Below are 26,723 nucleotides of genomic sequence, written 5' to 3'. Positions count from 1 at the left end.
CGAAGGACTCAGGGCGGTGAACAGCCATAAAATAAAACATGTAGATACAAAATTTAAAATAGAGATAAAACTAATTAAATAAATTTGGCTGAGACATTTTAAAACCCCAATAAATTAAAACCAAATTTAAAATTCCATTTAAAAAGAGGAAAAAGTTTAGGTCAGGCCAGCTTGATGGAATAAAAACGTCTTAAGCGCGCGACGGAAGGTACGCAGATCCGGAATCCTCCGTATCTCCGGGGGGAGCTCGTTCCAGATCGTAGGTGCCCCCACAGAGATTTCTATACCGCCCTAACTCCCGAAGGACTCGGGGCGCTGCACAAAATAATTTTTATAATTTTTTTATAATAATTTTTTAAAAACAAACGGATATAAAACGAATTTTATAATAATTTTTTAAAAAAACAAACGAAACATACAAACGGGCGGGGCCTGGGTGGACTCTAAACTGATTTTGTAGCTTTTTAAATTCTTAAATTTGAATTTGTATTCCCACCTTGGACCCTTATCTATTGGATGTTCTGCCTTAATTTGTTTTTTTTAAACTTTTGTATTTTCTGTTTCTTATTGTTGTGAGCCACCCCGAGTCGTTCGGGAGAAGGGCGGCATACAAATCCAATAAATAATAAATAAATAAATATAAACAAAAACAGATATTTACATCTTCTTTTCAAAATACACAATTAATGGTTTTAATGGTTATTTTAGTTTTTTAATAAGACGGGGGCCAAATTATTTAATATATTTTTAAATTGTTTTAAATTTTTTGTATATGTGCTTTTTTAGTGTTGGCTGTGCACCACCCTGAGTCCTTTGGGAGAAGGGCGGTATAAAAATTTAAATAATAAATAATAAACATCTTCGCATCAGTAATCTATATTTAATATATTTTCACTTTCTCATCTTAATCTATCTTTTATACATGTATTTCTAGTATATCACATATATATATATACTCTTAATCTAAATATTTTATTTACATTTAACATAAACAGGTACCTAGTTTCCTTTCCACAATTTATATCTTCCCATTTGTTTCCATATTTCTCCACCTAATTCAGTGTTTCTCAACCTTGAAGATGGGTGGACTTCAACTCCCAGAATCCCCCAGCCAGCAGCGGTGCTGGCTGGAGAATTCTGGGAGTTGAAGTCCACAAGTCTTAAAGCTGCCAAGTGTGAAGACCTCTGCTTTATTCTTTCCCTTAGCTTCCCCTTTCACTTGCTTTTCCTGTGCTTTCAGGTAAGCCATTTTCATGCCAGCGTCTTACCTGAACTGCTTCCCTCCAGGAACATCTGTCTGAAGACTCAAAGGCGCTTTTCTTATGGTTCAAAGGACATCTGGGGAGGGGGACATCATGGTGAGTTTGTTGGTTAACCAAAACTGCATGGAGAGCTTGCGGAAGGATATCACGGATCTCCAAGGGACAGTCATCAGCGTGTTCTCCCACGCTGGAGCGGTGCGTTTCCCTTCCTGGAAATTCCCAGATAAAGTGTCTTGTGACTTGGACTTGGTGGCTTTGATGGGACAATATGACTTTGTGGAGAATGACCCGGAATTTACCCAGCATTCTCACGTGGTTCTTCTGGAACTGGTGATCGACAGGTAAAGTTACACCTGAAGTTTCCCGCGACTTGGGCCCACTGGTGGGTTTCAAAAATTTACGCTACCGGTTCGGTGTGGGCGTCGCTAGGTGCAAGTGGAGGGGATGTGACTGAGTGAGCGTGGCCAACTTGACGTCACTCACGCCCATGTCCACTCAGTCACATGACCCCTCCCCCACCTAGCCACGCCCACAGGAAAAGGTAGAAAATTTTTTGGAATTTCCACCTAACTATCCGCGCCCCAGCGGTGGGTTCTACTTACCTTTACTACCGGTTCGCAATGGGGCCAGTTTTGATGACGTCGGGATGGGTGGGCGGAGCCTCCCTCCGGTTTTACTACCAGTTCTGTAGAACTCAGCAATGGCGGCAGGAAAGGCATCCGGCCAGTAAAATACTCAGCTCCATTCAGTTGCCCAAGACTCCACCCTGCAAGGGATTATGGAGTCATTAAAAGGATGATGATGATTTGGTCGTACGTCGAGAACCACATGCAGCACAGGGGTGATTAATTGAGCTGTTCTTCCCCCTGTATTGCCGATTCCATTTAATTTTCCGTGATTGTTTTTTCTTTAAAATATCGTTTGTCCTGCAATGGGAAGGAGCAGTGGGGCATGGAGTTGCCATGAAATGAAAGCAAGATTTCCTTTTGGCTCCCAAAGGCTTCTGCTGCTGCTCCAGAGTTTCACGGGATATACCGAGAGCCTCATCAGCGAAGAAGCGGTGCCCCCTTCCCGGGCGGTAGGGCCCTCCATGTCTATAGGGCTGACTGTACGGAAGTACTGGAACAGCATGCTGAAACTGGGGGCCCTTTACCAGCAGCTGGTGGCCGAGGTAGGCAAATGTCCGTCTGTCCCAGTCCAGCCAAAGATATATATATATATATTTTCCCCTTGGAGTTTCTCCTCTTGAGTTTTCACAGGCCGCATTCGGGGACGCAGCCGAGAAGAAACCATCCGCCGAAGAGGGCAAGGCCTCCAAACCACACGATCCATCAATCTGCTCACTGCTGTCCTCACCTAGGCTTCCTTAGAAAGCATGAAGCAGTCTTAATTCCCGCCCAACCTCTTTAATTTAAATGACTGTGAATGACTGTCATTCACAGCCAACAAGGCTTTGGTAAACAGTCTTTCAGAGGAACGCTTATCAACACCCACCTTATCTCCCTTGGAACGCTGCCAGAGAAGCCATTTCCAAACGCAGGGCAAGGCCAAACTTGGCACAGATTCTTTTAGAGTCACGAACAGAACTTTTCAATCTTGACTTCGACCAATTGCTTCCTGCAAAAGCCCACGTCCTGTTCGCTCCTCTTTTTATGTCCTATGGGAGGGGCCAATCTCCTCCAAGGTTGGCCTTACTCCTGAGTCGACCCTGCTTTCTTAATTGTTCTTGTTTTTCTGGCAGCTCTGCGCATGCGCACACTGGGAACGGGCTCCAGCTGTTCCTCTACCTCGCTGCCGTCTAGCTTCCTCTCTGCCTCCAACGCAGAGCCCTCGTCCGAGCTTTCCCCAGCCCCCAGGATTGGCCCAAGTTCCTCCCCAACCTCCTCACTGTCCGTTGTCAGTTTCAAGTGCTTGACAGAGCAGCAAAAAAAAAATTTTTTTTTTCTTTTTCTAATTATCTGGTCAAAAGATTCCAAAGCTGTTTGGTCCAAAATGTCAGCCCCTGGGCTCCTTTTCTTCCTTTTTTCTTTCCCTTGCCCCCTCCCCAAATTTCACTCTGAGTGATTTCAGGCCAAAGTGGTTTGTGTGTCTGTGCATTTTCTAAATTTATTTTTTAAATACAAATAATACAAACATATTACATATACATCTAAATACAAAAAAAAGAAAGAACGAGGAAAAAGAACAAATATTACAGTGCATCTCCAACCCATCCCGGAAACCATTTCCCCGCTCCCTTTATATTTCTTCATCTATAACAACTAAAAGATATACAATATATTCCAATTTTGTGCCCTTATCCCCTCCAAAACAACATATATTCTTGAGTAGGTTTATTCCCTTTGCCTTCCGCCAACACCGATTTTATAAAATTCCCCCCCTATTTCATTATAATTGTTCGCTTTGCTCATCCCTTTTTTTAAAATGTAATTTCTGTTAATTTATCATTCGTTGCCATGTCCCAAATTTCATTATACCACTCGTTTCTTTGATTATACCAATTTCGTCCAAAGTGAGCTGTGTCAACCTGCAAGGTGGAATTTATTATTTATATTACGTGAAATAATAATTCGTACTAAGATGCCAGGTTTTTTTGTTTTTGTTTTTCCCCCTTTTTGTGCCTAGAAAAAATATGCTCCTAATCTAAAATATTCCTTCCGGGCCACAAAAGCTGAGAACGAACATTTGAAAAGTGGGTCTCCCGAGTCGGATGTGACTTTGCCCATGTTTCACTCTCCGTTAACGTCTTCCGCCGGCAGCAGGTTGCTGGACAATGCCCTCAGTGCCCGCTCGGATCCTTCGGTTAATCTGCCCGGCCGGAGTGTCCACTCCCAGACGATCGAGAGCGCTCTGGTGCCCTGTGATGCTTGTGAAAGCACTCAGGCCAGCCTGCAGGAAGTGGGCAAGGCCATCATCGACCTCTGCGGCTCCTTGAACATCTCGTCTTCCCTGGGCAAGTTCCTGAAGATGGTGGAGGAAAGACTTGGAGGCAAGCTGCTCACGGTCATGGATGTTGGCTACTGGGCCACCGAGCAGAGCAAGGACCTTTCCCGCATCAACAAACACATCCAGATGCTGATGGGGCTCATCAACCCTTTGAAGGGGGAGCTGGAAGAGTTTGAGAAGCAGAAGAACGAGCTGAAGCAGCAGCTGGAGAACCTGGACGGCTGTCTGCAGAAAGAGAAGGAAGCCAAGAGGCAACAGAGGGAGGAGACCGAGAAGCTCTTGCAAAAAAAGGAGAGGGAAAGCCAGCAACTGATGGCCAAGCTGCAGAAGGCGAAGGAGGACCTCGGAAACCGTAAATATAAATAATAATAACTTTATTGTCATTGTACGTGTACACACAGTATACCCATACAACGAAATTCACTTAACATCCAAAGACCAGGCCCAACACACATAACAATCCCCAAACACACTCCCACCCACCCACAATTTCCCACCCCTAAACCACCCAAACATCCACACAACAGACCAAGTAATGCTGTCCAACAGCTCACTGATGGCGGCCCTTTAGTTCATTGTTGAGCGCAACTATAGCTCTGGGATTAAAACTATTCAGAAAACGTGTGGTCCGAGTTTTAGTTGTTCTGTATCTTCCAAAAAGATTAAGCCCTGCTTTTGCCGTCGATGGCAGCTTAGGCACCCAGGTTGGGAAGGCTTCGGAAGGTCAGCAGTTCTTCCGTTCTGGTTCTCACAGAACGAGCTCTCCCTTCTTCCAGAGAAGAATCCTGACCGGCTCAAGGTTGACTCAGCCTTCCGTCCTTCCGAGGTCGGTAAAATGAGGACCCAGATGGTTGGAGAGGCAAGAGGCTGACTCTGTAAACCGCTTAGAGAGGGCCGTGTGAAAGCACTGTGAAGCGGTCTGTAAGTCTTCAGAGCTGTGGTGGCGCAGTGGTTAATAGGCGGTATTGCAGGCTAATTCTGCCGACTGCCAGCCGGCAGTTCGATTCTGACCGGCTCAAGGTTGATTCAGCCTTCTGTATTTCCAAGGTCAATAAAATGAGAGCCCGGATTGTTGGGAGCAAGAGGCTGACTCTGTAAACCGTTTAGAGAGGGCTGGAGCTAGCAGAGTGTTTTACTGGCCGGATGCCCTTCTTGTCACCAGTACGGAGTTTTGTTCAGCAGATATATTCTCATTGTGCCCAGAGAGAGAGAAATATCTGCCTCTACCTAGGATCGAACTCACAACCTCCTGATTGGGAGGCGAGAGTTCCAGCTCTAAGCCACCGCTCCGCTCCTGTGAATTTAATAAGTAAATAAATTAAAATGACGGAATGGCGTTTCTCCGTTCTTCGGGCCCCAATTCAGAATCGTTCCTCTCTTTTCGAATCCGCTTCTCCTCTTAGCTGGTTTCGACCTGCTCTCCCCTAAAGAGTCTTTCGTGTGGCTTGTTTCAGGAGCTGTTTCTCTGGAGGCGAGTCTTTCCACCTTGAAAGCAAAGCTGCAGGTACAGGAAAGCACCATCCAGGAACTGGGTAAGAACAAACTGCACACTGAATTTAAGACGGGTGTTTCTAGTTGAAAAATTACTTTTTTTTTTTTTTTAGCACCGTGGTAATTTTGAACGGCCGCTAAACAGGGCAGTCGTTCAGCCAGGACTACCTTTGTTGTTGTTAGTTGCGAAGTCGTGTCCGACCCATCGCGACCCCATGGACAATGCTCCTCCAGGCCTTCCTGTCCTCTACCATCCTCTGGAGTCCATTGAAGCTCCTGCCGACTGCTTCAGTGACTCCATCCAGCCACCTCCTTCTCTGCCATCGTCCCCTTCTTCTTCTTTTGCCCTCCATCGTTCCCAGCATTCGGCTCTTCTCCGGGGAGTCCTTCCTTCTCATTAGGTGGCCAAAATATTTGAGTCTCATCTTCAGGATCTGGCCTTCCAAAGAGCAGTCAGGGTTGATCTCCTCTAGGACTGACCGGTTGGATCACCTTGCAGTCCAAGGGACTCGCAGGAGTCTTCTCCAGCACCAGAGTTCAAAGGCCTCCATTCTTTGGCGCTCGGCCTTTCTTATGGTCCAACTTTCACAGCCAGACATTGCAACTGGGAAAACCATCGCCTTGACTATACGCACTAGGACTACCTTAGGTGTATCTTAATCTCTTCGTACTGTAATTGCTGTGTTACTATAGGTAGTCCTCAACTTACAACTGGACATCTTATCGTGCACTAATCAAACTGCAACCAAAATCTCAGATCCTGGTGGGAGAAAGCTCGGGGAGCAAACAGTCCCAGGAAGAAACTTCTACTAGACTAGGGGTCTCCAACCATGGCAACTTGTGGACTCCAACTCCCAGAGTCCCTGCTGGCTGAGGAATTCTGGGAGTTGAAGTCCACAAGTCTTAAAAGTTGCCCAGGTTGGAGACCCTGGGCCTAGATGACCTATAAGATCTCTTCCAACTCTGTTATTCTAAGCCTAAAACACATGTAAGAAAAGGCCTCGGGAGCCACCGAGTTCCTGAGCCCCTCAGCTGTTTCCACCCCAGGCTCCCGAACGGTTGTGCTTTTCACAGAACAGGCCCGAAAGGATCTGCAAGAGGAGATGGAGTCCAAGATGGTGGACAAGGGCGAAGTAGACAAGCGGGAGGAGCAGCTGAAGGCCCTGGGCAGCCAGCTGGAGAGGGTGGAGGAGCAGCTGAACTGGACCAGCCTGGAGCTCAACAAAGAGAGAGCCAGAGGGGAGAGCATGCTCCAGCACCAGGAGGTGAGAGGGGCTAGGAGTGGGGCAGAGAGGCTGTCCAAGGAGGAGATATGTCCTTCCCCCAGGAAACTCTAAGTTAGACTGGGAAATGGAAGAAGGAACAAGAAGCCACTTCTGTCTTCATGCCAAGAAAAGTAGGAGATATGTCCATGAAGCTTACTGTGAAAAGCTCCTGAAGCTCTATTTCAAGCTATAGCTAGCCGTACCCTTACTCGGGTTCGAACTTGGGCTGCCTGCATATTAAGCAGTTGTATTAACCTCTGAGCCACAAGTTCTCCTCCCTTTATCAGCTTGAGCCAGGGGAGAGATTAAGTGTTTTTCTATCATATATATATATATATATATATCATTTTATTGGCATTTCAGCCCCATAATATCACCCTTCCATCTCTCCCCTGCAGTCTCTCCAGGTCAAGCAACAGAATCTAATGGAGCAGCTGGACAGCCTGGACCAAGAATACGAGCAGCTGAAGACCACCATGGCCGACAGTGAAGATGACCGGCAGATGATGAGAGAGAGGCTGAAGGAGATCCAGGAAGAAAAGTGGGAGATGCAAAGCCGGCTGGAGGCCCAGAAGGTCTGGGGAAAGGCAGTGGGGTAGGAACTGTGGTCGTAAGTTGGGGGGTTATACCTGTACTGCAGGCTTAATTCTGCCGACTGCCAGGAGTTCGATCCTGACCGGCTTAAGGTTGACTCAGCCTTCCCTCCTTCCGAGGTGGGTAAAATGAGGACCCAGATGGTTGTGGGGCAAGAGGCTGACTCTGTAAACCTCTTAAGAGAGGGCTAGAAAGCGCTGTGAAGCGGTCTATAAGTCTAAGTGCTGTTGCTATTAAGAGCTGTGGTGGCACAGTGATTAGAAGGCAGTATTGCAGGCTAATTCTGCCCACTGCCAGCAGTTCGATCCTGACTGGCTCAAGGTTGACTCAGCCTTCCATCCTTCCGAGGTGGGTCAAATGAGGACCCAGATTGTTGGGGTTTGCTAGATGCTGACTCTGTAAAATGCTTAGAGAGGGCTGTGAAGCACCGTGAAGTGGTATATAAGTCTAAGTGCTATTGCTTTGCTCTTCCTTCCTTCCTTCCTTCTTTCCTTCCTTCCTTCCTTCCTTCTGGTTAGAATGCAGTATGGCAGGCTAATTCTGCCAACTGCCAGCAGTTTGATCCTGACTGGCTCAAGGTTGACTCAGCCTTCTGTCCTTCCATAAAATGAGGACCCAGATTGTTGGGGGCAAGAGGCTGACTCTGTAAACCGCTTAGAGAGGGTTAGAAAGCACTGGGAAGCCGCATATAAGTCTTAAGTGCTATTTTCCTTCCTTCCTTCCTTCCTTCCTTCCTTCCTTCCTTCCTTCCTTCCTTCCCCTTCCCTTCCCTTCCCTTCCTGTACAGTGGTTAGAAGGCAGTATTGCCGGCTAACTCTGCTCACTGCCAGCAGTTCAATCCTGACCAGCTCAAGGTTGACTCAGCCTTCCTTCCTTCCTGTACAGTGGCTAGAAGGCAGTATTGCAGGCTAACTCTGCTCACTACCAGCAGTTCGATCCTGACCGGCTCAAGGGTTGACTCAGCCTTCCATCCTTTCGAAGTCGGTAAAACGAGGACCCAGATTGTTGGGGGCCATATGTGCCGACTCTGTATAAAACCGCTCAGAAAGTGCTGGAAAGCATTATGAAGCGGTCTACAAGTCTAAATGCTATCGCTCTTTGCTGCGCTTTCCTCCCATCGCTCGCTAGTTCCGAGGCCAGGCTTAGTTTCCGTCTCCCCGTAGGAGCTCTGCTGTAGAATTCAGAAAGCTTGCAAGGTCACCTGCACCGCTCTCTCCACCCAGAAGCTCACCGAGAAACTGAGGCAGGAGAAGCAGAGCTTGGAGCAATCTGCCTCCGAACTACAGAGGACCATCTCCGAGCTCGGGGAGTTGATCCACGAGATGAAGGAGAAGGAGAAACTTTTGGTCTTCTTCCCAGATCTTCACATCCCCGTCGAGACCAAGTTTGAAAGTAAGTCCTTGGGTGTGTGTGTGTGTGTGTGTGTGTGTGTGTGTGTGTGTGATGAAGCGGCTTGATGATTAAATGCTGTGAATCTGGACCACCCACCCCTCAACCAAAGTTCTCCCCACGCGAGGTTAATCTGGGTCTCCGGAGGGCCTCGGTGGGGTGGGGAAGGCCCATTTTGGCCCTCCCCAGGCTCCTAGAAAGTCTCTGGAGCCCAGGGACGGTGAAAAACGGGACTTCCGGTCCAACCGGAAGTCAGCAAACGGTCAATTTTTAACAACAAAGGGCCACCCGGGGTGGGGGGGGTCTCCCGCCCATCCTCGTTTCGAGCACAGCCATTCCAAAAACTCCGTCCCTTCCCCTCTGGCACGGATCCCCAAACCTGGTTTGTTTCTTGGCAGTCTCCGGGAATGTCATGGAAGACATGGGAAAACAGCTGCAGGCCAACAACATCCGCATCAGCGTTCTGGAGGAAGAGAATTCCCGTCTCCGAAACGCGATAGGCAAAATGAAAGAGCCGCCCCATCAGGAGACGCAGAAGGTAGATGGGGGGGGGGTGTTTCCCAGGGCACCCTGGACGGGGCAGAGGGGAAGGGCGCCTTGGTGGCGCAGCAGACTAAAGCGCTGTTAAGCAATACCAGCTGCCTGCAATTACTGCGAGTTCGAATCTCACCAGGCTCAAGGTTGACTCAGCCTTCCATCCTTCCGAGGTAGGGAAAATGAGGACCCGGATTGTGGGGGCAATAAGCTGACTTTGTATAAAAAAGAACACCTCTTAGGGGGGTCCCGAAAGCCCTACTAAGCAGGTATATACAAAAGTATGAAGGCTATTGCTTAACGCATTGTAAGCCGCCCTGAGTCTCCGGAAAAGGGCGGCATATAAATCGAACCAACAAATAAATAAATAATAAATAAATAAATCCAAAGTCACCAGGCTATCAGCCACTTGGCCAGCAACGGGGGTAGTGGTGGGTTTCAAAATTTTTTACTACCGGTTCTGTGGGCGTGGCTTAGTGGGCGTGGCTTGTCTTGGTGGGCATGTTAGGGGAAGTTTACCCTTCCATGATGGGGAGGAAATCCCCATTTCCTCCCCATCATCTGGGACTCGGGAGGCAGAGAATAGATGGGGGACGGGGCCAGTCAGAATTTTTACTACCGGTTCTCCGAACTACTCAAAATTCCCGCTACCGGTTCTCCAGAACTCGTCAGAACCTGCTGAAGCCCACCTCCGGCGTGACCTTCCGCACATGTGTTTTGAACCGGTCCAAACCGGCTGAATATCACCCTGACAACCATTTTCCATCATGACCCAGTAACATCCGTCTGCACTCCTCGGATAGCGTCAACAGAAGTGCCTTCCTTCCGTCTCTTAGGATACGGACGCCTAACAGGGAATTCCTCTTTCCGTAGTTTGCACTTCCAACCCAGCTGTGGATTCGGTCGGCCGAAAAACCCGGGCCTCAAGACAGCGCGGTGCCGCCTCCCGTAGGGTGAGTGGGCTATCCCCAAAGGGAGATCGGTTTGAAACGGGGGACGGGGGAAACAGGCTTCTTCTGAAGCACCGGCTTCTCCGACGGCTCCTTTTGCAGGTACCCCGCAGCGTCCGGCTTTCAGGGACAGGCTGCCAGGCCTCCGACGATCAGCAGCAGCGCCACAGGAAGCGCCTCGCGACACAGACCTCCGAACAAACCCGCGGCCTACAATCCCGCCCCGCAATGGACTTCCGGAAACCAGCCGCCCAGGACCCCCTTGGGCCCCGCTCCGTTCAATCTTTTCTACAAGGAGGCAGTAAGCAACCCTTACGCCCAGGCCAAAGGGAGAGGCCGCCTGCCTCCGCCAGGTTACTGTACCCGCAACCACCAGAAATAAAGAGAAGCGCGCTTAAGAAGGACTCCAGGAGCGTCACTGGGGGGGACGGGAGGTCTCGAGAAATGCAGCCAGTGGTGGGTTCCTCCTGGTTTGGCCGAGCCGGTAGTGGTGACGATATGACATCACCGAACCGGTTCTACCTCCCCGCCCTCCCTTGTTATTCATACCTTTTATTTGGCCCCACCCCCAATCTATTGCTGCCTCCTGAGTCCCAGCTGATCGGCTAGAAGGACAAAAACTGAGTAGACAAATAAGTAGACCGGTGCCTCCAAAAGCAAATGGGTAGACCAATGCCTCCAAAAACAAATGAGTAGACCGGTGCCTCCAAAAACAAATGAGTAGACCGGTGCCTCCAAAAACAAATGGGTAGACCAGTGCCTCCAAAACCAAATGAGTAGACCGGTGCCTCCAAAAACAAATGAGTAGACCAGTACTTCCATAAACAAATGAGTAGACCAGTACCTCCATAAACAAATGAGTAGACCAGTACCTCCATAAACAAATGGGTACACTGGTGCCTCCAAAAACAAATGAGTAGACCGGTGCCTGCAAAAATAAATGGATAGACCAATACAGCTCTGCAAGCAGTTAAAAGCCAGTACCTCTGTTAAATCCTAAAGAATTGTCACATGACCATCAAACCACGCCCACAAAATAAGCCACGCTAATTGTTGTTCAGCTAATTGTTCTAAGAAAAACGTAATAAATGCACTTTTATGCCCTTCATTTTTACGTTTAGCAACCATAAAAAAAACTTCTGTAGTATCATTTCTCTTTCCCTCCCTCCCTCCCTTTCCCTTTCTCTTTCTCTTTCCATTTCTTTCTTTCCCTCCCTCTTTCTTTCTCTTTCCCTTCCACTCCCTCTTTCTCTTTCTCTCTCTTTCTTTCTCTTTCCCTCCCTCTCTCTCTCTTTCCCTGGAGAAAACTATTGGAGCTGGGCTGGGCCGACGGCGCACGCCCCCAAAGAGAGGGCTCTGCAATGCCACCTCTAGCACGCGTGCCATAGTTTCACCGCTAGGGGCCTAGGGTCACCTTCTTGAGCAGGGGTTGGACTAGAAGTCCTCCAAGGTCCCTCCCACCTCTGTCATTCTGTAAAAGAGGAGGAAACGTCTGGATGAGGAAAAAAAAATACAACGAGAAAAAGGACCGGTGGCACCTGTTTCAGTTTGCTAGAATTGTTTTAATTAGGACAAGGGGCTCATATATATATGTGTGTGTGTGTAGGTCTTTGGTTATTCGGGTTTTCTCCCGCGTAAAATTGGAGGTGTCTTGGCTACGTTTCGACGAAGTCTCATTCGTCACCTTCAGGCTGGTGTTTTCGGCTTCGTGCTTCTAGGAGCAATGTGTGATCTCCTAGAAGCACGAAGCCGAGAACACCAGCCTGAAGATGACGAATGAGACTTCGTCGAAACGTCGCCAAGACACCTCCAATTTTACGCGGGAGAAAACCCGAATAACCAAAGACCTACATACAAACACCCGCGAAAACATATATATATATCGACCAATCAGAATCCACCTTTGCCTCTTTTCATAGAAAAACGTCAGTTACAATCACACAGTTTGCCCATAAGAACCAAACCGAGAACTTCAGCCAGAAGATAACAAATGTGATTTTGTCGAAACGTCGCTGCTACCCTTCTAGGGATATGTTTGTCATTACACGGGAAGAAACCCGAGTTATTAACTGTACACACACACACACACATATATATATATATAAATATATATATGTGTATAGTTAATATTTCGGGTTTCTTCCCGTGTAATTGTGGATAGCCTGATGATGGCAGATGAGATTCTGTCGAAACGTCGCTTCTACCCTTTTAGGGATATATCCACAATTACACGGGAAGAAACCCGAAATATTAACTATACACACATATATACCCGTGAAAACTTACATAGACAAATATATATATATATATATATATATATATATATATATATATATATATATATATATATATATATATATATATATATATATATATATATACACACCTTCCAATGAAGTCTGGAATATCCCAGCCCTCTCTGAGATGTCGTCCCAGGACCCTCGCCCAAATAAGTTAGTATAAATAAAGAAGCATTTCAAACATCCATCCCCATCCCACCGGCTGAATCTCGTTTTTCCTTTGCAAACCATCCCAAAAAACGGACTTAGTTGGAAGCCTCGCGCATGTCGGCCCTTGTCTTCGTTTCTTCACGAGATGGAAGACCCCAGATGGCTTCCCAGAAGGGCAGGCTGACCCCAGCTCAGATCCAAGCTGCACAAAACGTCCGAAGGACACACACCCAAAAAAAGGGAGCGGATTCCAATCCGGGTAGTGGTAGTAGGAGACGATGCACAAACAGGCGGAAGGAAGATATGAATACATTATTTACACGTACTACTTGGGAGTAGTTCCTGTCCTGGTGGAGCCCCGAGTATAGTCAGTGTAGCTGCTTCTCAAAGCAACCCCAGAAACGTATCCAAAACTCAACGTTTCTCGAGCTTGGCAGCTTTTAAGATGCGTGGACTTCAACTCCCAGAATTCTGGGAGAGACGGCTGGGGGAATTCTGGGAGTTGAAGTCCACGCATCTTAAAAAAGGCCGCCAGGTTTGAGAAAAAAACATTGCTTCTCTAAAGCAATGGCTTCTTGGAAAGACGGCCTCCTCCCTCGGAGTGCAGGAAGGACAGGATTTGCTCCCTGTCTCAGCAACAGTTTCCTGAAAGGAAGATAAAAGAAGAAGGGAGGAGAAAGAAAGAAAGAAAAAAATGTCAGGGGTCTCCAAAACTTGGCAACTTTTTAAGACTTGTGGACTTCAAGTCCCAGAATTCCTCAGCCAGGAATTGGAAGTCCACAAGTCTTAAAGTTGCCAAGTTTGGAGACCTCTGATTTATGTGGTCATAGCCCCCCACTCCCCACACATAGGCACGGGGTGGGGGTATTAGGGTTTGAGGCTCTGGAAAGCCGCCTGCACCAACCTGGAAGCCAAAACGGGGCACAGGGGCACAGCGCAAGGCCCCCCCCCCCATGCCCCTGAAAAGCCTGCTGCACCTCTTGTGCGCCTGCGTCCCCCCGCCTGCGCCCCATCCCTGCACAGCAGAGACCCGAAGACCAGCTGGCCGGCGGAAGGCTTGTGCGCATGCGTGGTGGAGCTGGGCTAGGGCGACAGCTGACGTGCCCGCAGAGATGGCTGTACGTGCCACCTGTGGCACGCGTGCCATCGGTTCGCCATCACGGAGCTAAAGCAATGAACGTTTCGGGGTGCAACACCGATCGAAAAAGAGCTTTAGATTCTGGAGCCAGACCCGAGATCTAATGCCCAAATGTTTTCTTGAAACGTGCAGAGTGCCGGCTGAGCCAGCAGCTGCACATCTGGGCGCGAAGCCTGCCACTTCCAGACCAACTCAGGGCACCTCCACAGCTGTACTAGATGGGGTGGTGGCTGCAAAACAGCTGGGCATTCTCAATGCACATCTGGGCGTGAAGCCTGCCACTTCCAGACCAACTTAGGGCACCTCCACAGCTGTACTCTGGAGGGGGCGGTGGTTGCAAAACAGCTGGGCATTCTCGATGCACATCTGGGCGTGAAGCCTGCCACTTCCAGACCAACTTAGGGCACCTCCACATCTGTACTCTGGAGGGGGCGGTGGTTGCAAAACAGCTGGGCATTCTCGATGCACATCTGGGCGTGAAGCCTGCCACTTCCAGACCAACTCAGGGCACCTCCACAGCTGTATTCTGATGGGGGTGGTGGGTGCAAAACAGCTGGGCATTCTCAATGCACATCTGGGCGTGAAGCCTACTTCCAGACCAACTCGGCACCTCCACAGCTGGAGGGGACGGTGGCTGCAAAACAGCTGGGCATTCTCGATGCACATCTGGCCGTGAAGCCTGCCACTTCCAGACCAACTCAGGGCACCTCCACAGCTGTACTCTAATGGGGGGCAGCGGCTGCAAAACAGCTGGGCATTCTCGATGCACATCTGGCCGTGAAGCCTGCCACTTCCAGACCAACTCAGGGCACCTCCACAGCTGTACTCTAATGGGGGGCAGCGGCTGCAAAACAGCTGGGCATTCTCGATGCACATCTGGCCATGAAGCCTGCCACTTCCAGACCAACTCCGGGCACTCTTGATGGAGAGCTGCAAAACAGCTGGCCATTCTCGCTTTGCTCGCTCACTAACTCTCCTAGGGTTTTTCAGGGCCAGTGCTTCCCAGGTCGAACAGTTTGAAATATGGTTGGGGGTTTCAATTCCCAGAATTCTGGGGGCCTGCCAGGTGAGGGGGTGGGATGGGAATTCTGGGAGTCGAAGTCCACGCCTCTTAAAATGACCCAAGTTGGAAGAAAAAAAAAAGAAACATGAAAGCAAACATTTCTGACATCTGACCAACCAATATATAAATATTATTACTCTGCTTCTGCCACTACAGAGCCTGTAGTACAGTGGACTAAAGCACACTGTTATTAACATCTGCTGCTTGCAATTACTGCAAGTTCAAGTCTCCCCGGGCTCAAGGTTGACTCAGCCTTCCATCCTTTCTAAGGTAGGTAAAATGAGGACCCAGATTGTGGGGGCAATAAGATGACTTTGTATAAATATACAAAAAGTATGAAGGCTTTTGCTTAACGCATTGTAAGCCGCCCTGAGTCTCCGGAGAAGGGCGGCATATAATTCAAATTTAAAAAAAAAAGAAAAGAAAGAGAAAGAAAGAAGGAAGGAAGGAAGGAAGGAAGGAAGGAAGGAAGGAAAGAAAGAAAGAAAGAAAGAAAGAAAGAAAGAAAGAAAGAAAGAAAGAAAGAAAGAAAGAAAGAAAGAAAGAAAAAAAGAGAAGCTGACTTTGTATAAATATACAAAAAAAGGATGAAGGCTATTGCTTAACGCATTGTAAGCCGCCCTGAGTCTCCGGAGAAGGGCGGCATATAAATTAAAGCAAAAAAAAATAAAAATAAATTAAATTTGGAAAGCGAGGCTCAGGAAACTCGAGGGGCAGCTGCCTCTACCCCCCCACCCCAAGCAAGGGCTCTTACCGAGAACGTTGTGTTTACAGAGAGGGCAAGTCTGTTGCAGGAGAAGCCACGGATCTACGCAGTCCCGGTGAAATTCGTGCAGGCAGGGTAGCACCCGGAGACACTGTTGGGCAAGCCAAGATCTACTCAGGAGTTGCAGGAGGGAGGAACCACCTGCGTTCTTTCCCTCTTGAGTTGGTAGCTCCTCCTGGCCCCATATAGTTCGGCCTCTTTCTTTTGTTTTGTTTTTTTGAAAAAGTTTATTTTTATTTCTCATGAACATGTCTTCAAACGTGCCGTCTTCTTATCTATTGTTGATCATACCTATTCTCTTTTGACTTTCGCATTAGTTCATTAAGCCATTTAAATATCTCCGGGGGTTTGTTAATTGATTTATTTTCATTCATTTCATTTTTCATTTTATTAAATTTGTATACCGCCCTACTCCCGAAGGACTCAGGGCGGTGAGCAGGCACAAAATAAAACACATAAATGCAAAAGTTAAAAAACATAATTAAAACCAAATTAAATAATTTTATTCAATTTGTATCCCGCCTTTCTCCTAGCGGACTCAGGGCGGTGCACAGCCAGAACTAAAACACATACCAATTTCAAAATTTAAAATTTTTTAAAAGAATTATATGACTTTGGCCCAAAATTTAAAACATTCAAACTAAAACCCATTGACAATTTAAAAAGCTAAAAAAAAAAAAAAGGGGGGGGGGGTTTCACGCCAGCCCTGCTTGATGCTCTTCTACCATTCCATCTCCCTTATTTTACGACAATCCTCCTCCTCCTCCTCCTCTCTTTTCCTTCCCTCCCTTCTTCTATCTTCTTTCTTCCTCTCCTTCCCCTTTTTCCCCCACACCTCCCTTCTTTCTAACCTTCTCTCCCACTCTTTATTTCTCCTCCCTTTCTTCCTCTCCTTTTCCCTTCCCTCTCTCCTTCCTCTCTTCTCCCCTCCTATCTATTCCTCTACTCCCTCCTTCCATTCTCTCGCCGTTGTTGCATTCATTTTCAATTCAGTATCTTTCAAAATGGTATCCGAGCAGGATTTTCTATTTATATTTACTTTCTTTTCAGTTCCTTTTCTATTTCACACGTATCATCATAAATTGTACATTTACATAATAATATTTTTTTCTTTCCCCCCCCTCTTCCCCCCTTTTCCATTTACACAGGTGTCATTTGGGTTTCTATATCTTTTTGGCCTTCTCTCTCATTTACTTATTTATTTTATTTTTATTTTATTTCCAATTTATATACCGCCCTTCTCCCTGAGGACTCAGGGCGGTGTACAGCCAAAATTAAGAACATGAAATATTAAAAACAATTAAAATATATATAAATTTGGCCCAAAAATTAAAAATCACAAACCAATTAAAACATTTAAAAATTTCTTCTTAAGCCAGCCCGGCTTGCTGGAAAAAATGGGTTTTAAGGGCACGACAGAAGGCACTGATGAGGTCTTATACCTTTTCTAATTTATTAATCCATAATCTTTTATGGCTCAGCCTCTTTTGAAGAGAACCCTGGTTAAAACATCTCAACTCCATCTCAGCACCTCCAGAAGCACCTCCAGGGATCTACGACAGAGGGAGCAACCAGCTCCCGATCTCCGGTTAGACGTTCCAACATTTCCAACATCTCCAATAAATCAGCCACAAGCAGAATTTATCCCCGAGTCTTACCTGATTCTTTTGAAACTGGTCCAGGCAGATGGCACAGCTGTCAATCTCGTGCGCCCAGCTGTGGGGTGCCCTGCCAGGATGGTAACGCCGAGTTTTCAAGGCCAGCAACTTCTGAGCAATGTGTTGCTTGAGATCCAGCTGCAAGTGGAGAAGATTTACTATTAGGCCGACCGATACCATCCTCACCCTACAAGAATGGACTATAGAATGAATAAATAGGACATCCAGCCAGTGATGAAATTTGTTACTACCGGTTCTGTGGGCGTGGTTTGATGGTAGTGGGGGGGGGGGTTAATGTGACTGGGTGGGCATGGCCAACTTTTTTTTTTTTTTTTTTTTAACTTTTAAAAGCATTTTTTCTACAACCTTAAGAGGTTGCAGGAAAAAAAAGGCTTTTAAAAGCCTCTGACGATCAGGCAACTCAGCTGGGATCGTCAGAGGCTTTTAAAAGCAATTTTTTTCTACGACGTCTTAAGGTTGCAGAAAAAATGCTTTTAAAAGTAAAAAACAAAACAAAACTTGGCCACCCCCACCCAGTCACATTAACCTTTACTGATTCTTCTTTTGTTGCTTGCCATATTATTTTAGATAAAAGCCTTTCAGAGGCTTTTTTTTTTTCTGAAGCTCTGTTTGGAGGCTTTTTTTTCTGAAGCTTCTTTCAGCCTCTGAAACCTCCGTTTGAGAAGCCGGGCGGGGCTACATTCGGAGTAGAAGACGCAGCCAGATTTTCACCCTCTTTTTTGGGGGGGGGGAAAGGTGCGTCTTATACTCCAAAAAATACGGTATCTTGAATTCTACGGAATAGTGCAATATTAATGCAATATCAGGGGTTTTCAATTCAATTGTATAGAATGCGAAGGAGGTGTGTTTTTTTTTGTTTTATTTTTATAGTTATAATGTGCACCGAAGAGGGCATTTCATATCGTTGTACGGGGTGCAATGACGATAAACGAAATTAAACTAAACTAGCGTATGCCCGAGGCCGAGAGCGGGGCCCCACCTCAGATTCTTGGTCCAACTGACTATGCCGGGACTGTCGTTGTGCCTGCACAATCACACCTGTGCACAGGATCAACGCAATGAGCAAGATTGCATTCCACAGCTGCTGGAGGTATTTCTGCAAACAGAGACCCACCCCCAAAAGGAACAGTCGTCACTCCTGAGTTGATGAGTGGGGTACAACCTGCTTACTCGGGCTTAGTAAAACAACAACTAACAACAACGAGCCTGGATAGCTCAGCAGACTAATGCATTGTAATTTAACTCCAGCTGTCTGCAATTAGTAAGTTCGAATCTCACCAGGCTCAAGGTTGACTCAGCCTTCCATCCTTTCAAAGGTAGGTAAAATGAGGACCCGGATCGTGGGGGCAATAAGCTGACTTTGTATAAGTATGAAGGCTATTGCTTAATGCATTGTAAGTCGCCCTGAGTCTCCGGAGAAGGGCGGCATATAAATTAAAGCAAAAATAATAATAATAATAATAATTCAGAGGAGGAGGAGGAGGGGTGGGAGTCAGGGTCAGCATCAAGGCAACCTGAGAGCTCCGAGGGGGAAGAGGGAATGGAGCTGTCAGAGAGAGAGAGACAGTGGCGGAGCCTGGGCCATCCATCAGCCCTCAGATGGAGAGTCAACAGCCCCCAGGTCTGGAGGTGGCTGATGAGGAGGAGGAGGAACAGCTGGGTCCAGTGCCTGACGTGCAAATGCACAGAAGGCAGAGGAGAGGAGAGCAGTGGAAATCTATGGGCTGGTCCTCAGGACGAAGAGCCACCGCTGCTAGCGAAGCCCCACCCTAGCTCTGGGGATAAAAGGCAAGGAGCGGAGATGAATAGATGTGGCAGACAACTATTCATCTGCCAGCCAGACTGACTTGTTAGCCTGCGGTGAGAGAGAAACTTTTTGCCGGGGCTGCCGGCGCTCCGAATAAAGAAATATTTTGAGTTTACTTCAGAAGGTTTGTTGTGTTTGAGGAGCTGGGTCAGAACCGAACCACTTTACAAATTGGGCAGCCGTGTAAATCTACTATCGATTTGCAACCATTTATCTAGTGACTACAACGGCACTGGGGGAAAAAAAAAATCCTCGCATTTACGACCACCGTCGCATCCCCTGGTCCGGCGATAAAAATTCGGGGCTTTGGGCAACCCGCACGCATTTGCAACAATTTGCAGCATCCTGAAAATACGTGATTTGTCATTTGTGATTTTTTTCCCCCAGCCGGCTTCCAACAAGTGAAGCCGACAAGGCAAGCCGGCCAGCTGATTCGCTTAACGACCGCTTGTGATTTGCTTAACAACGGTGGCAATAATTGGCTTTCGAAACTGGACGTGACCTCAATGCCTTGCTTAGCAAGGGGGAATTCTGTTCCCGTTAAGTCGAGGCCTACCTGCCTTCCTCTGTTGTTACCTGTAGCCTCCAGAATGTTCTTCTTATGACCCGCACGGACCTATCAATCAACACATTTCAACAGAACATCTGGCTCTTTTCACCAACCTGGACCTTTGAGCTGTTTTCACCCGTGCAGATAACGCCCTGCCACTCGCCATACATGCCACCCCGCGAGAGGCCACAGGTTGACCAGAGGGTCAGAGTCACCCCCTTGAAAGAGAGAGAGAAAAAAAGGGGGGGGACGACAATTGAGGTTAGGCTAAAACCAGCGATAGAGACAATGAAACCGATGAGGTTTCAAAAACTACACAACACAACACAACTGGCAGCGATTTAAAGAATAACCGAGTTGGAAGGGACCTCGGAGATCTTCTAGTCCAACCCCCTGCTCGAGCAGGAGGCCCTATGCCAGTGAGGGCGAACCTTTTTTAGAGACCCGAGTGCCCAAACTTCAACCCCCAAACCCAATGATTTATCGCAAAGTGCCAATAGGGCAATTTAACCTGAATAATGAGGTTTTGACTACCTAAAATAACGATAAACAAGGCAAGAGTTCAGCTAATTGTTCTAAGAAAAACGTGAGAAATGCAGTTTTATGCGCCTTCAATTTTTTTTTCTGCTTTTGAGCGTTTTAGCAACAATAAAAAAGGAAAACTTTCGTAGTATCATTTCTCTTTTCCTTCCTCTCTTTTTGTTTCTTTCTCTTTCCCTCCCTCGCTTTCCCTCCCACCCTTTTTCTTTGTTTCCCTCTCTCTTTCCCTCCCTCCCTTTCTCTTTCTTTCTTTCCCTCCCTCTTTCCCTCCCTCCCTTTCTTTCTCTTTCCCTCTCTTCCCCTTTCCCTCCCTCCTTCTCTTTTTTCTTTCCCTCTTTCCCTCCCTCTCTCTTTTTCTGTTTCTCTTTCCCTCTTTCCCTCCCTCTTTCCCTCTCTCCCTCCCTCCCTTTTTCTTTCTCTTTCCCTCCCTCTTTCTTTCTCTTTCCCTCTCTCTCTTTCCCTCCCTCTCTTTCCCTCCCTCTTTCTCTTTCTTTCTTTCCCTTTCTCTTTCCCTCCCTCCCTCTTTCTCTTTCTTTCTCTTTCCCTCTCTCTCTCTTTCCCTCCCTCTTTCCCTCCCTCTTTCTCTTTCTTTCTCTTTCCCTCTCTCTCTTTCCCTCCCTCCCTCTTTCTCTCTTTCTCTTTCCCTCTCTCTCTCTCTTTCCCTCCCTCCCTCTTTCTCTTTCCCTCTCTCTCTCTCTCTCTTTCCCTCCCTCCCTCTTTCTCTTTCTTTCTCTCTTTCCCTCTCTCTCTCTCTTTCCCTGGTCAAGATGGAGGCCGCCTGAGATTGGCATTTGGCCTGGCCTGGGGCTGAGATGCAACCAAAGACCTTTTCTGTTTTGCCAGGAGAGTGTGTGTGTGTGTGTGTGTGTGTGTGTGTGTGTGTGTCAGAATCCTTCTGAAAGTGCCACACAAAGAGTTTTCGATGAATGGGCCACTCGGCCCTGGCTTCCCTGCCCAGGATGGTGCCACCTCCCTCTTCCCTTGCCAGCCACATACCATGTTCTCCAGCAGCCCTGCTTGGTAGGTGATCTTTGCTGTGGCCTGAAGACCTCTGCAAAAAAAGGAAGGAGAGGGAAGAATGAATAACAGAATAACAGAGGCGGAGGGAGCCTTGGAGGTCTTCTAGTCCAGCCCCTGCTTAAGCAGGAGACCCTATATCAGGGATCTGCAACCTTAAAACACTCAAAAGAGCCATTTGGACCCGTTTCCCACAGAAAAGAAAAACACCGGGAGCCACAAAACCTGGGTGGGCGTGGCCAACTCGACGTCACTCACTTCCACCAGTCACATGACCCCCCCCTCAGCCACGCCTACCCAGCCGGTCATTAGGGCTGAGAACCTGTTGTTAAAAAAAACACCGGGAACCACAAAATCCTTTTGACATCTCTCTCTCCCTCCCTTCCCCCTCTCTCTGTATCCCGCCGTGGCAGGGGAAGGATACTGCAAAATCCCCATTCCCTCCCTACTCCTGGGGGAAGGATATTGCAAAATCTCCATTCCCACCCCACTCTGGGGCCAGCCAGAGGTGGTATTGGCCGGTTCCCCGAAGTACTCAAAATTTCTTGTGCCGGTTCTCCGAACTGCTCAAAATTTCCGCTACCGGTTCTCCCGAACCTGTCAGAACCTGCTGGATTTCACCCCTGCTCCAGTCCTTCCTCCCCTACCCCCCACCCCCCCAGTACCCAGGCAGCTCACCTCAGCAGTGCCCCGAGGAGCTTGGTCACGTTTTCTGAAGTCTGGACTATCACCACGGGCTTCGAAAGGACCTGGGAGACATCCAGCTGTAGCAGAGAGAAGGCAAGGAAAAGACCATCGGTGGGGGAATGAGGGCAGGGGGTCCCATTATCTCTCCATGCACCATCAAGAGCATCCATACCTACCTCTCGGATTCTGTTCTGATTCAGGGCAAGGATGAGCAGGGCTGAAGCCCCCAAAACAAGGGCCCGTTTCATCTGCAGGGAGAAAAACCCACCGAGGAATTAAGAAACAGGAAGAGGACGGTGACCCCTTGGTTCTAAAGATCAGGACAAGGAGACCCTATACCCGTGATGGCGAACCTGTGGCACGCGTGCCAAAAGTGGCACGCAGAGCCATCTCTCCGGGCACGCCAGCCGTCGTCGCCCATTGCTTTTCCAGGTTTCGGCATGCACATGTGCGCCGCCTAGCTGGTTTTCACACGGGGGGGGGGGGGGGGGGGGTCGACGGAAACTAGAAGACCAGCTCCCTGGCGTTCCCTCCCACAATCAGCTGTGCTTTTGAAGCTGTTTTTCAGCTCCCACGATCTTCCGTGCTTTGCCTGCTTTTCTAATTGCTGCTCCCATCAGCTGTTCTTTTGAAGCTGTTTTTCCAGCCGTGAGTGAAGCCATCTTCCGTGCTTTGCCTGCTTTTCTAATTGCTGCTCCTTCCGACGATCAGCTGTTCTTTTGAAGCTGTTTTTCCAGCCCCAAAGCGAGTGAAGCCATCTTCCGTGCTTTGCCTGCTTTTCTAATTGCTGCTCCTTCCGACGATCAGCTGTTCTTTTGAAGCTGTTTTTCCAGCCCCAAGGCGAGTGAAGCCATCTTCCGTGCTTTGCCTGCTTTTCTAATTGCTGCTCCCTCCAATGATCAGCTGTTCTTTTGAAGCTGTTTTTCCAGCCCCAAGGCGAGTGAAGCCATCTTCTGTGCTTTGCCTGCTTTTCTAATTGCTGCTCCTTCCGACGATCAGCTGTTCTTTTGAAGCTGTTTTTCCAGCCCCAAAGCGAGTGAAGCCATCTTCCGTGCTTTGCCTGCTTTTCTAATTGCTGCTCCCTCCGACGATCAGCTGTTCTTTTGAAGCTGTTTTTCCAGCCCCAAGGCGAGTGAAGCCATCTTCCGTGCTTTGCCTGCTTTTCTAATTGCTGCTCCCTCCGACGATCAGCTGTGCTTTTGAAGCTGTTTTTTTTTTTAGCCCCAACCAGCAAACCAGCGAGCGAACTAATGTGCTGAAGCTGACCAGGTTAAGGACGCTAGCCGGATGAATACCTGGTAGGCAGAATTCCCGCCCTCCCCCCCCATTTTCCTCCCCAAAAACTAAGGTGCGTCTTATACTCCGAAAAATACGGTACCTTGTCAACCACAGTGCTGGCAAAAGATTCCTCTTTGTGGCCCTTGGGGGACTCTGTTTGTTCCTCCTCCACCGGAACCACACCAATCCAGGTGTCCTCATCCTCCAGCCTGGGCTCGGTGTCATTCACCTGGGAGAGAAGGGATGGAAGACAAGGTGACCTCTGTCCGTTCCCTGCAAGCCCAGGAACTCGGCTTCCAGCATCTGCTTTCCAACCAAAGGAAATATGGAACAAGCCACCATGACCTCGTACGCATCGGGAGTTTGTCTGTACAGGTAGACCTCACCTTAACGAACACCTTTGGGACCAGAATTGCCCTGGCTGAGTTAGGCGGTCGTTAAGGGAAGCGCACCTGATTTGACGGCCCATTTTTGCCCCCGGTTGTTACATGAATCATGGCAGTGAAGTCGTTAAGTGAATCTGCCCAGTGGGAAGGTAGCATGACCCCCGGGGATGCTGCCGCTGTCCTAAGTACAGATAGTCCTTGTGTTATGACCACAATTGAGCCCGACATTTATGTTGCTAAGTGAAACATGTCCAAAGGCGGCCTCGGGTTTACCTGCCCATCTTGCCCTTCCCCGTTCTTAGAGCACCAAAAGCCCACTCCTCAAACAGCCCCTCTCTCATGTGGTGTGGAAGAAGGTTGACCCCCCCCCGTCCCCTCCCTGGAGCACCAAGAGCCCCCTCCCAAAACAGCCGCTCTCCCACGCGGTTCAGAAGGTTGCTCGCCCCTCTGCCGCCCATCCTTAGAGCCCCCTCCCCAAAGAGCCCCAATGCGGTTCAGAAGAAGGCTGAACCCCCCCTCTTCCCCATCCCTAGAGCACCAAGAGCCCCCTCCCCAAAAAGCTCCTCTCCCACCCGCTTCAGAAGTTGACCCCCCTCTACCCCCCATGCCTTAGAGCCCCTTCCCCAAAGAGCCCCAATGCGGTTCAGAAGAAGGATGAACCCCCCTCTTCCCCATCCCTAGAGCACCAGGAGCCCCCTCCCCAAACCCCTCTCATGCGGTGTGGAAGAAGGTTGACCCCCCCACCCCCTCTCTGGAGCACCAAAAGCCCCCTCCCCTAACAGCTCCTCTCCCACCCGCTTCAGAAGTTGACCCCCCCCTCTACCTCCCATCCTTAGAGCCCCCTCCCCAAAGAGCTTCTCTCCCACCAGCTTCAATTGACCCCCCCACCTCCCATCCTTAGAGCCCCCTCCCCAAACAGCCCCTCTCCCACGCGGTTCAAAAAAAGGCTGACCCCCTTCTCCCCCATCCCTACAGCACCAAGAGCCCCCTCCCCAAAGAACCCCTCTCCCACCCGCTTCAGAAGTTGATCCCCCCTCTACTCCTGCCTCCTTAGAGCCCCCTCCCCCCTTAGAGCCCCCTCCCCCCTTAGAGCCCCCTCCCCTAACAGCTCCTCTCCCACCTGCTTCAGAAGTTGACCCCCCTTCTACCCCCCATCCTTAGAGCCCCCTCCCCAAAGAGCTCCTCTCCCATCTGCTTCAGAAGTTGACCCCCCCTACCTCCCATCGTAGAGCCCCCTCCCCAAAGAGCCCCAAAGCGGTTCAGAAGAAGGCTGAACCCCCCCACCTCTCTCCCATCCCTAGAGCACCAAGAGCCCCCTCCCCAAACAGCTCCTCTCCCACCCGCTTCAGAAGTTGACCCCCCTCTACCCCCATGCCTTAGAGCCCCCTCCCCAAAGAGCCCCAAAGCGGTTCAGAAGAAGGCTGAACGCCCCCCCCTCTCCCCCATCCCTAGAGCACCAAGAGCCCCCTCCCCAAACAGCCCCTCTCCCACGCGCTTCAGAAGAAAGCTGACACCCCCCATCCCTAGAGCCCCCCTCCCCAAATAGCCAGCCAGCCAGCCAGCCCCCCCTTCCCCTCCCCGGTCTCTCGCGTGGGGGAGGGGGCTGCGTGGGGGGGGGAGGGAGCCCACCCACCCCCCTTTGGAGCCCCGCAGGCTCACCAGCACCAGGCTGCCCCGCACAGCGGCCGCCGCCTCCAGCTCCAAGCCCGGCCGGCCCAGCAACGCGCCCTGCAAGGTGCAACAGCAGCCCCGGCCGGGCAGCGACACCTCCACCTGCGCCGCTGCAGCCGAGCCCGGGGAGGAGGAAGCAGCAGCCTCGGCCGCCGCCAGCAGCCACGCCAGCAGCCCCGGCATCGCCATCGCCAGCATCGCCTCCGCCTCCTCCGCCACGCGCCCAACCCCAACCGCCTCCCACGGGCCGCCCGGCTGGGTTGAGCTTCTGTTGCATGCACAGGAAAGGGGCTAAACCATGGTTTGCTGTGGGGGCTCTGCACCTGCTAAGCCGCCTCTTAGCCGAGGTTTGTTGGAGAGGTTGCATCTGTTGCATGTAGTAGAGGAAAGGGGCTAAACCATGGTTTGCTATGGGGGCTCTGCACCTGCTAAGCCGCCTCTTAGCCGGGGTTTGTTGGAGAGGGGCTACTAAGCCATGGTTTGCATGGGGGCTCTGCTCCCATTAAACCATCTCTTAGCCGGAGTTTGTTGGAGAGGGGCTGCATGCACAGAAAAGGGCTAAACCATGGTTTGCATGGGGGCTCTGCATCTGCTAAGCCGCCTCTTAGTTGGAGAGGGTGCATCTGTTGCATGTAGTAGAGGAAAGGGGCTAAACCATGGTTTGCATGGGGGCTCTGCTCCCATTAAACCACCTCTTAGCCGGGGGTTTGTTGGAGAGGGGCTGCATGCACAGAAAAGGGGCTAAACCATGGTTTGCATGGGGGCTCTGCTCCCATTAAGCCGCCTCTTAGCCGGGTTTTGTTGGAGAGGGTGCATCTGTTGCATGCCCAGGAAAGGGGCTAAACCATGGTTTGCATGGGGGCTCTGCTCCCATTAAACCACCTCTTAGCCGGGGGTTTGTTGGAGAGGGGCTGCATGCACAGAAAAGGGGCTAAACCATGGTTTGCATGGGGGCTCTGCATCTGCTAAGCCGCCTCTTAGTTGGAGAGGGTGCATCTGTTGCATGTAGTAGAGGAAAGGGGCTAAACCATGGTTTGCATGGGGGTTGTGCACCCGCTAAGCCGCCTCTTAGCCGGGGTTTGTTGGAGAGGTGCATCTATTGCATGCACAGAAAAGGGGCTAAACTATGGTTTGCATGGGGGCTCTGCATCTGCTAAGCCGCCTCTTAGCATGTAGTAGAGGAAAGGGGCTAAACCATGGTTTGCATGGGGGCTCTGCTCCCATTAAACCATCTCTCAGCCGGGGTTTGTTGGAGAGGGG

At 49.4% G+C, this 26,723-nt stretch overlaps 2 protein-coding genes across 3 annotated transcripts; one reads left to right on the top strand and one right to left on the bottom strand.

Annotated features, from left to right (window-relative positions):
- Positions 1-1,245: 1,245 nt before the first annotated feature.
- Positions 1,246-10,813, top strand: LOC139326302 (coiled-coil domain-containing protein 157-like). Of its 2 annotated transcripts, XM_070956465.1 has the most exons (10): positions 1,246-1,603; positions 2,262-2,433; positions 3,888-4,560; positions 5,663-5,740; positions 6,774-6,964; positions 7,363-7,539; positions 8,722-8,950; positions 9,346-9,485; positions 10,355-10,434; positions 10,534-10,813. In XM_070956465.1, exons 1-10 carry the CDS (start codon positions 1,323-1,325, stop codon positions 10,811-10,813), a joined length of 2,301 nt encoding a protein of 766 aa, XP_070812566.1. In that variant the 5' UTR covers positions 1,246-1,322. The 2 variants fall into 2 exon arrangements, with proteins under 2 accessions (XP_070812566.1, XP_070812567.1); XM_070956466.1 differs by lacking the exons at positions 9,346-9,485; positions 10,355-10,434; positions 10,534-10,813 and having other exon boundaries at positions 7,363-7,559; positions 8,782-8,849.
- A 2,935-nt stretch (positions 10,814-13,748) lies between these two features.
- Positions 13,749-25,652, bottom strand: LOC139326311 (RING finger protein 215-like). The gene is made up of 11 exons (XM_070956484.1): positions 25,452-25,652; positions 23,507-23,635; positions 22,305-22,376; positions 22,120-22,205; positions 21,421-21,475; positions 19,998-20,102; positions 18,507-18,623; positions 17,507-17,644; positions 15,837-15,939; positions 14,630-14,741; positions 13,749-13,785 (listed from the first exon to the last, which is right to left on the bottom strand). The coding sequence occupies exons 1-11, from the start codon at positions 25,650-25,652 to the stop codon at positions 13,749-13,751; spliced, it is 1,155 nt and encodes a 384-aa protein (XP_070812585.1).
- Between the last annotated feature and the right edge of the window lie 1,071 nt (positions 25,653-26,723).

This window comes from Pituophis catenifer, unplaced genomic scaffold (assembly GCF_029215685.1).
Source record: "Pituophis catenifer annectens isolate HBS135680 unplaced genomic scaffold, rPitCat1.0.hap2 SCAF_38, whole genome shotgun sequence".
NCBI lineage: Eukaryota > Metazoa > Chordata > Lepidosauria > Squamata > Colubridae > Pituophis > Pituophis catenifer.
Note: the sequence above shows the minus strand (reverse complement) of the source record. Positions and strands in the feature narration are given on the sequence as shown.

Bases quoted from the DNA above. Each gene is read 5' to 3' on its own strand.
- LOC139326311 (XM_070956484.1), bottom strand. From the start codon at position 25,652: ATGGCGATGCCGGGGCTGCTGGCGTGGCTGCTGGCGGCGGCCGAGGCT. The intron at 22,377-23,506 runs GTACCGTATTTT...TTCTCCCTGCAG, and splicing joins CCAGCACTGTGGTTGACAAG to ATGAAACGGGCCCTTGTTTT. The intron at 18,624-19,997 runs GTTGGTGAAAAG...CTCTGTTTGCAG, and splicing joins AAAACAGCTCAAAGGTCCAG to AAATACCTCCAGCAGCTGTG.
- LOC139326302 (XM_070956465.1), top strand. From the start codon at position 1,323: ATGGTTCAAAGGACATCTGGGGAGGGGGACATCATGGTGAGTTTGTTG. The intron at 2,434-3,887 runs GTAGGCAAATGT...TTTTGTGCCTAG, and splicing joins ACCAGCAGCTGGTGGCCGAG to AAAAAATATGCTCCTAATCT. The intron at 5,741-6,773 runs GTAAGAACAAAC...TGCTTTTCACAG, and splicing joins AAGCACCATCCAGGAACTGG to AACAGGCCCGAAAGGATCTG.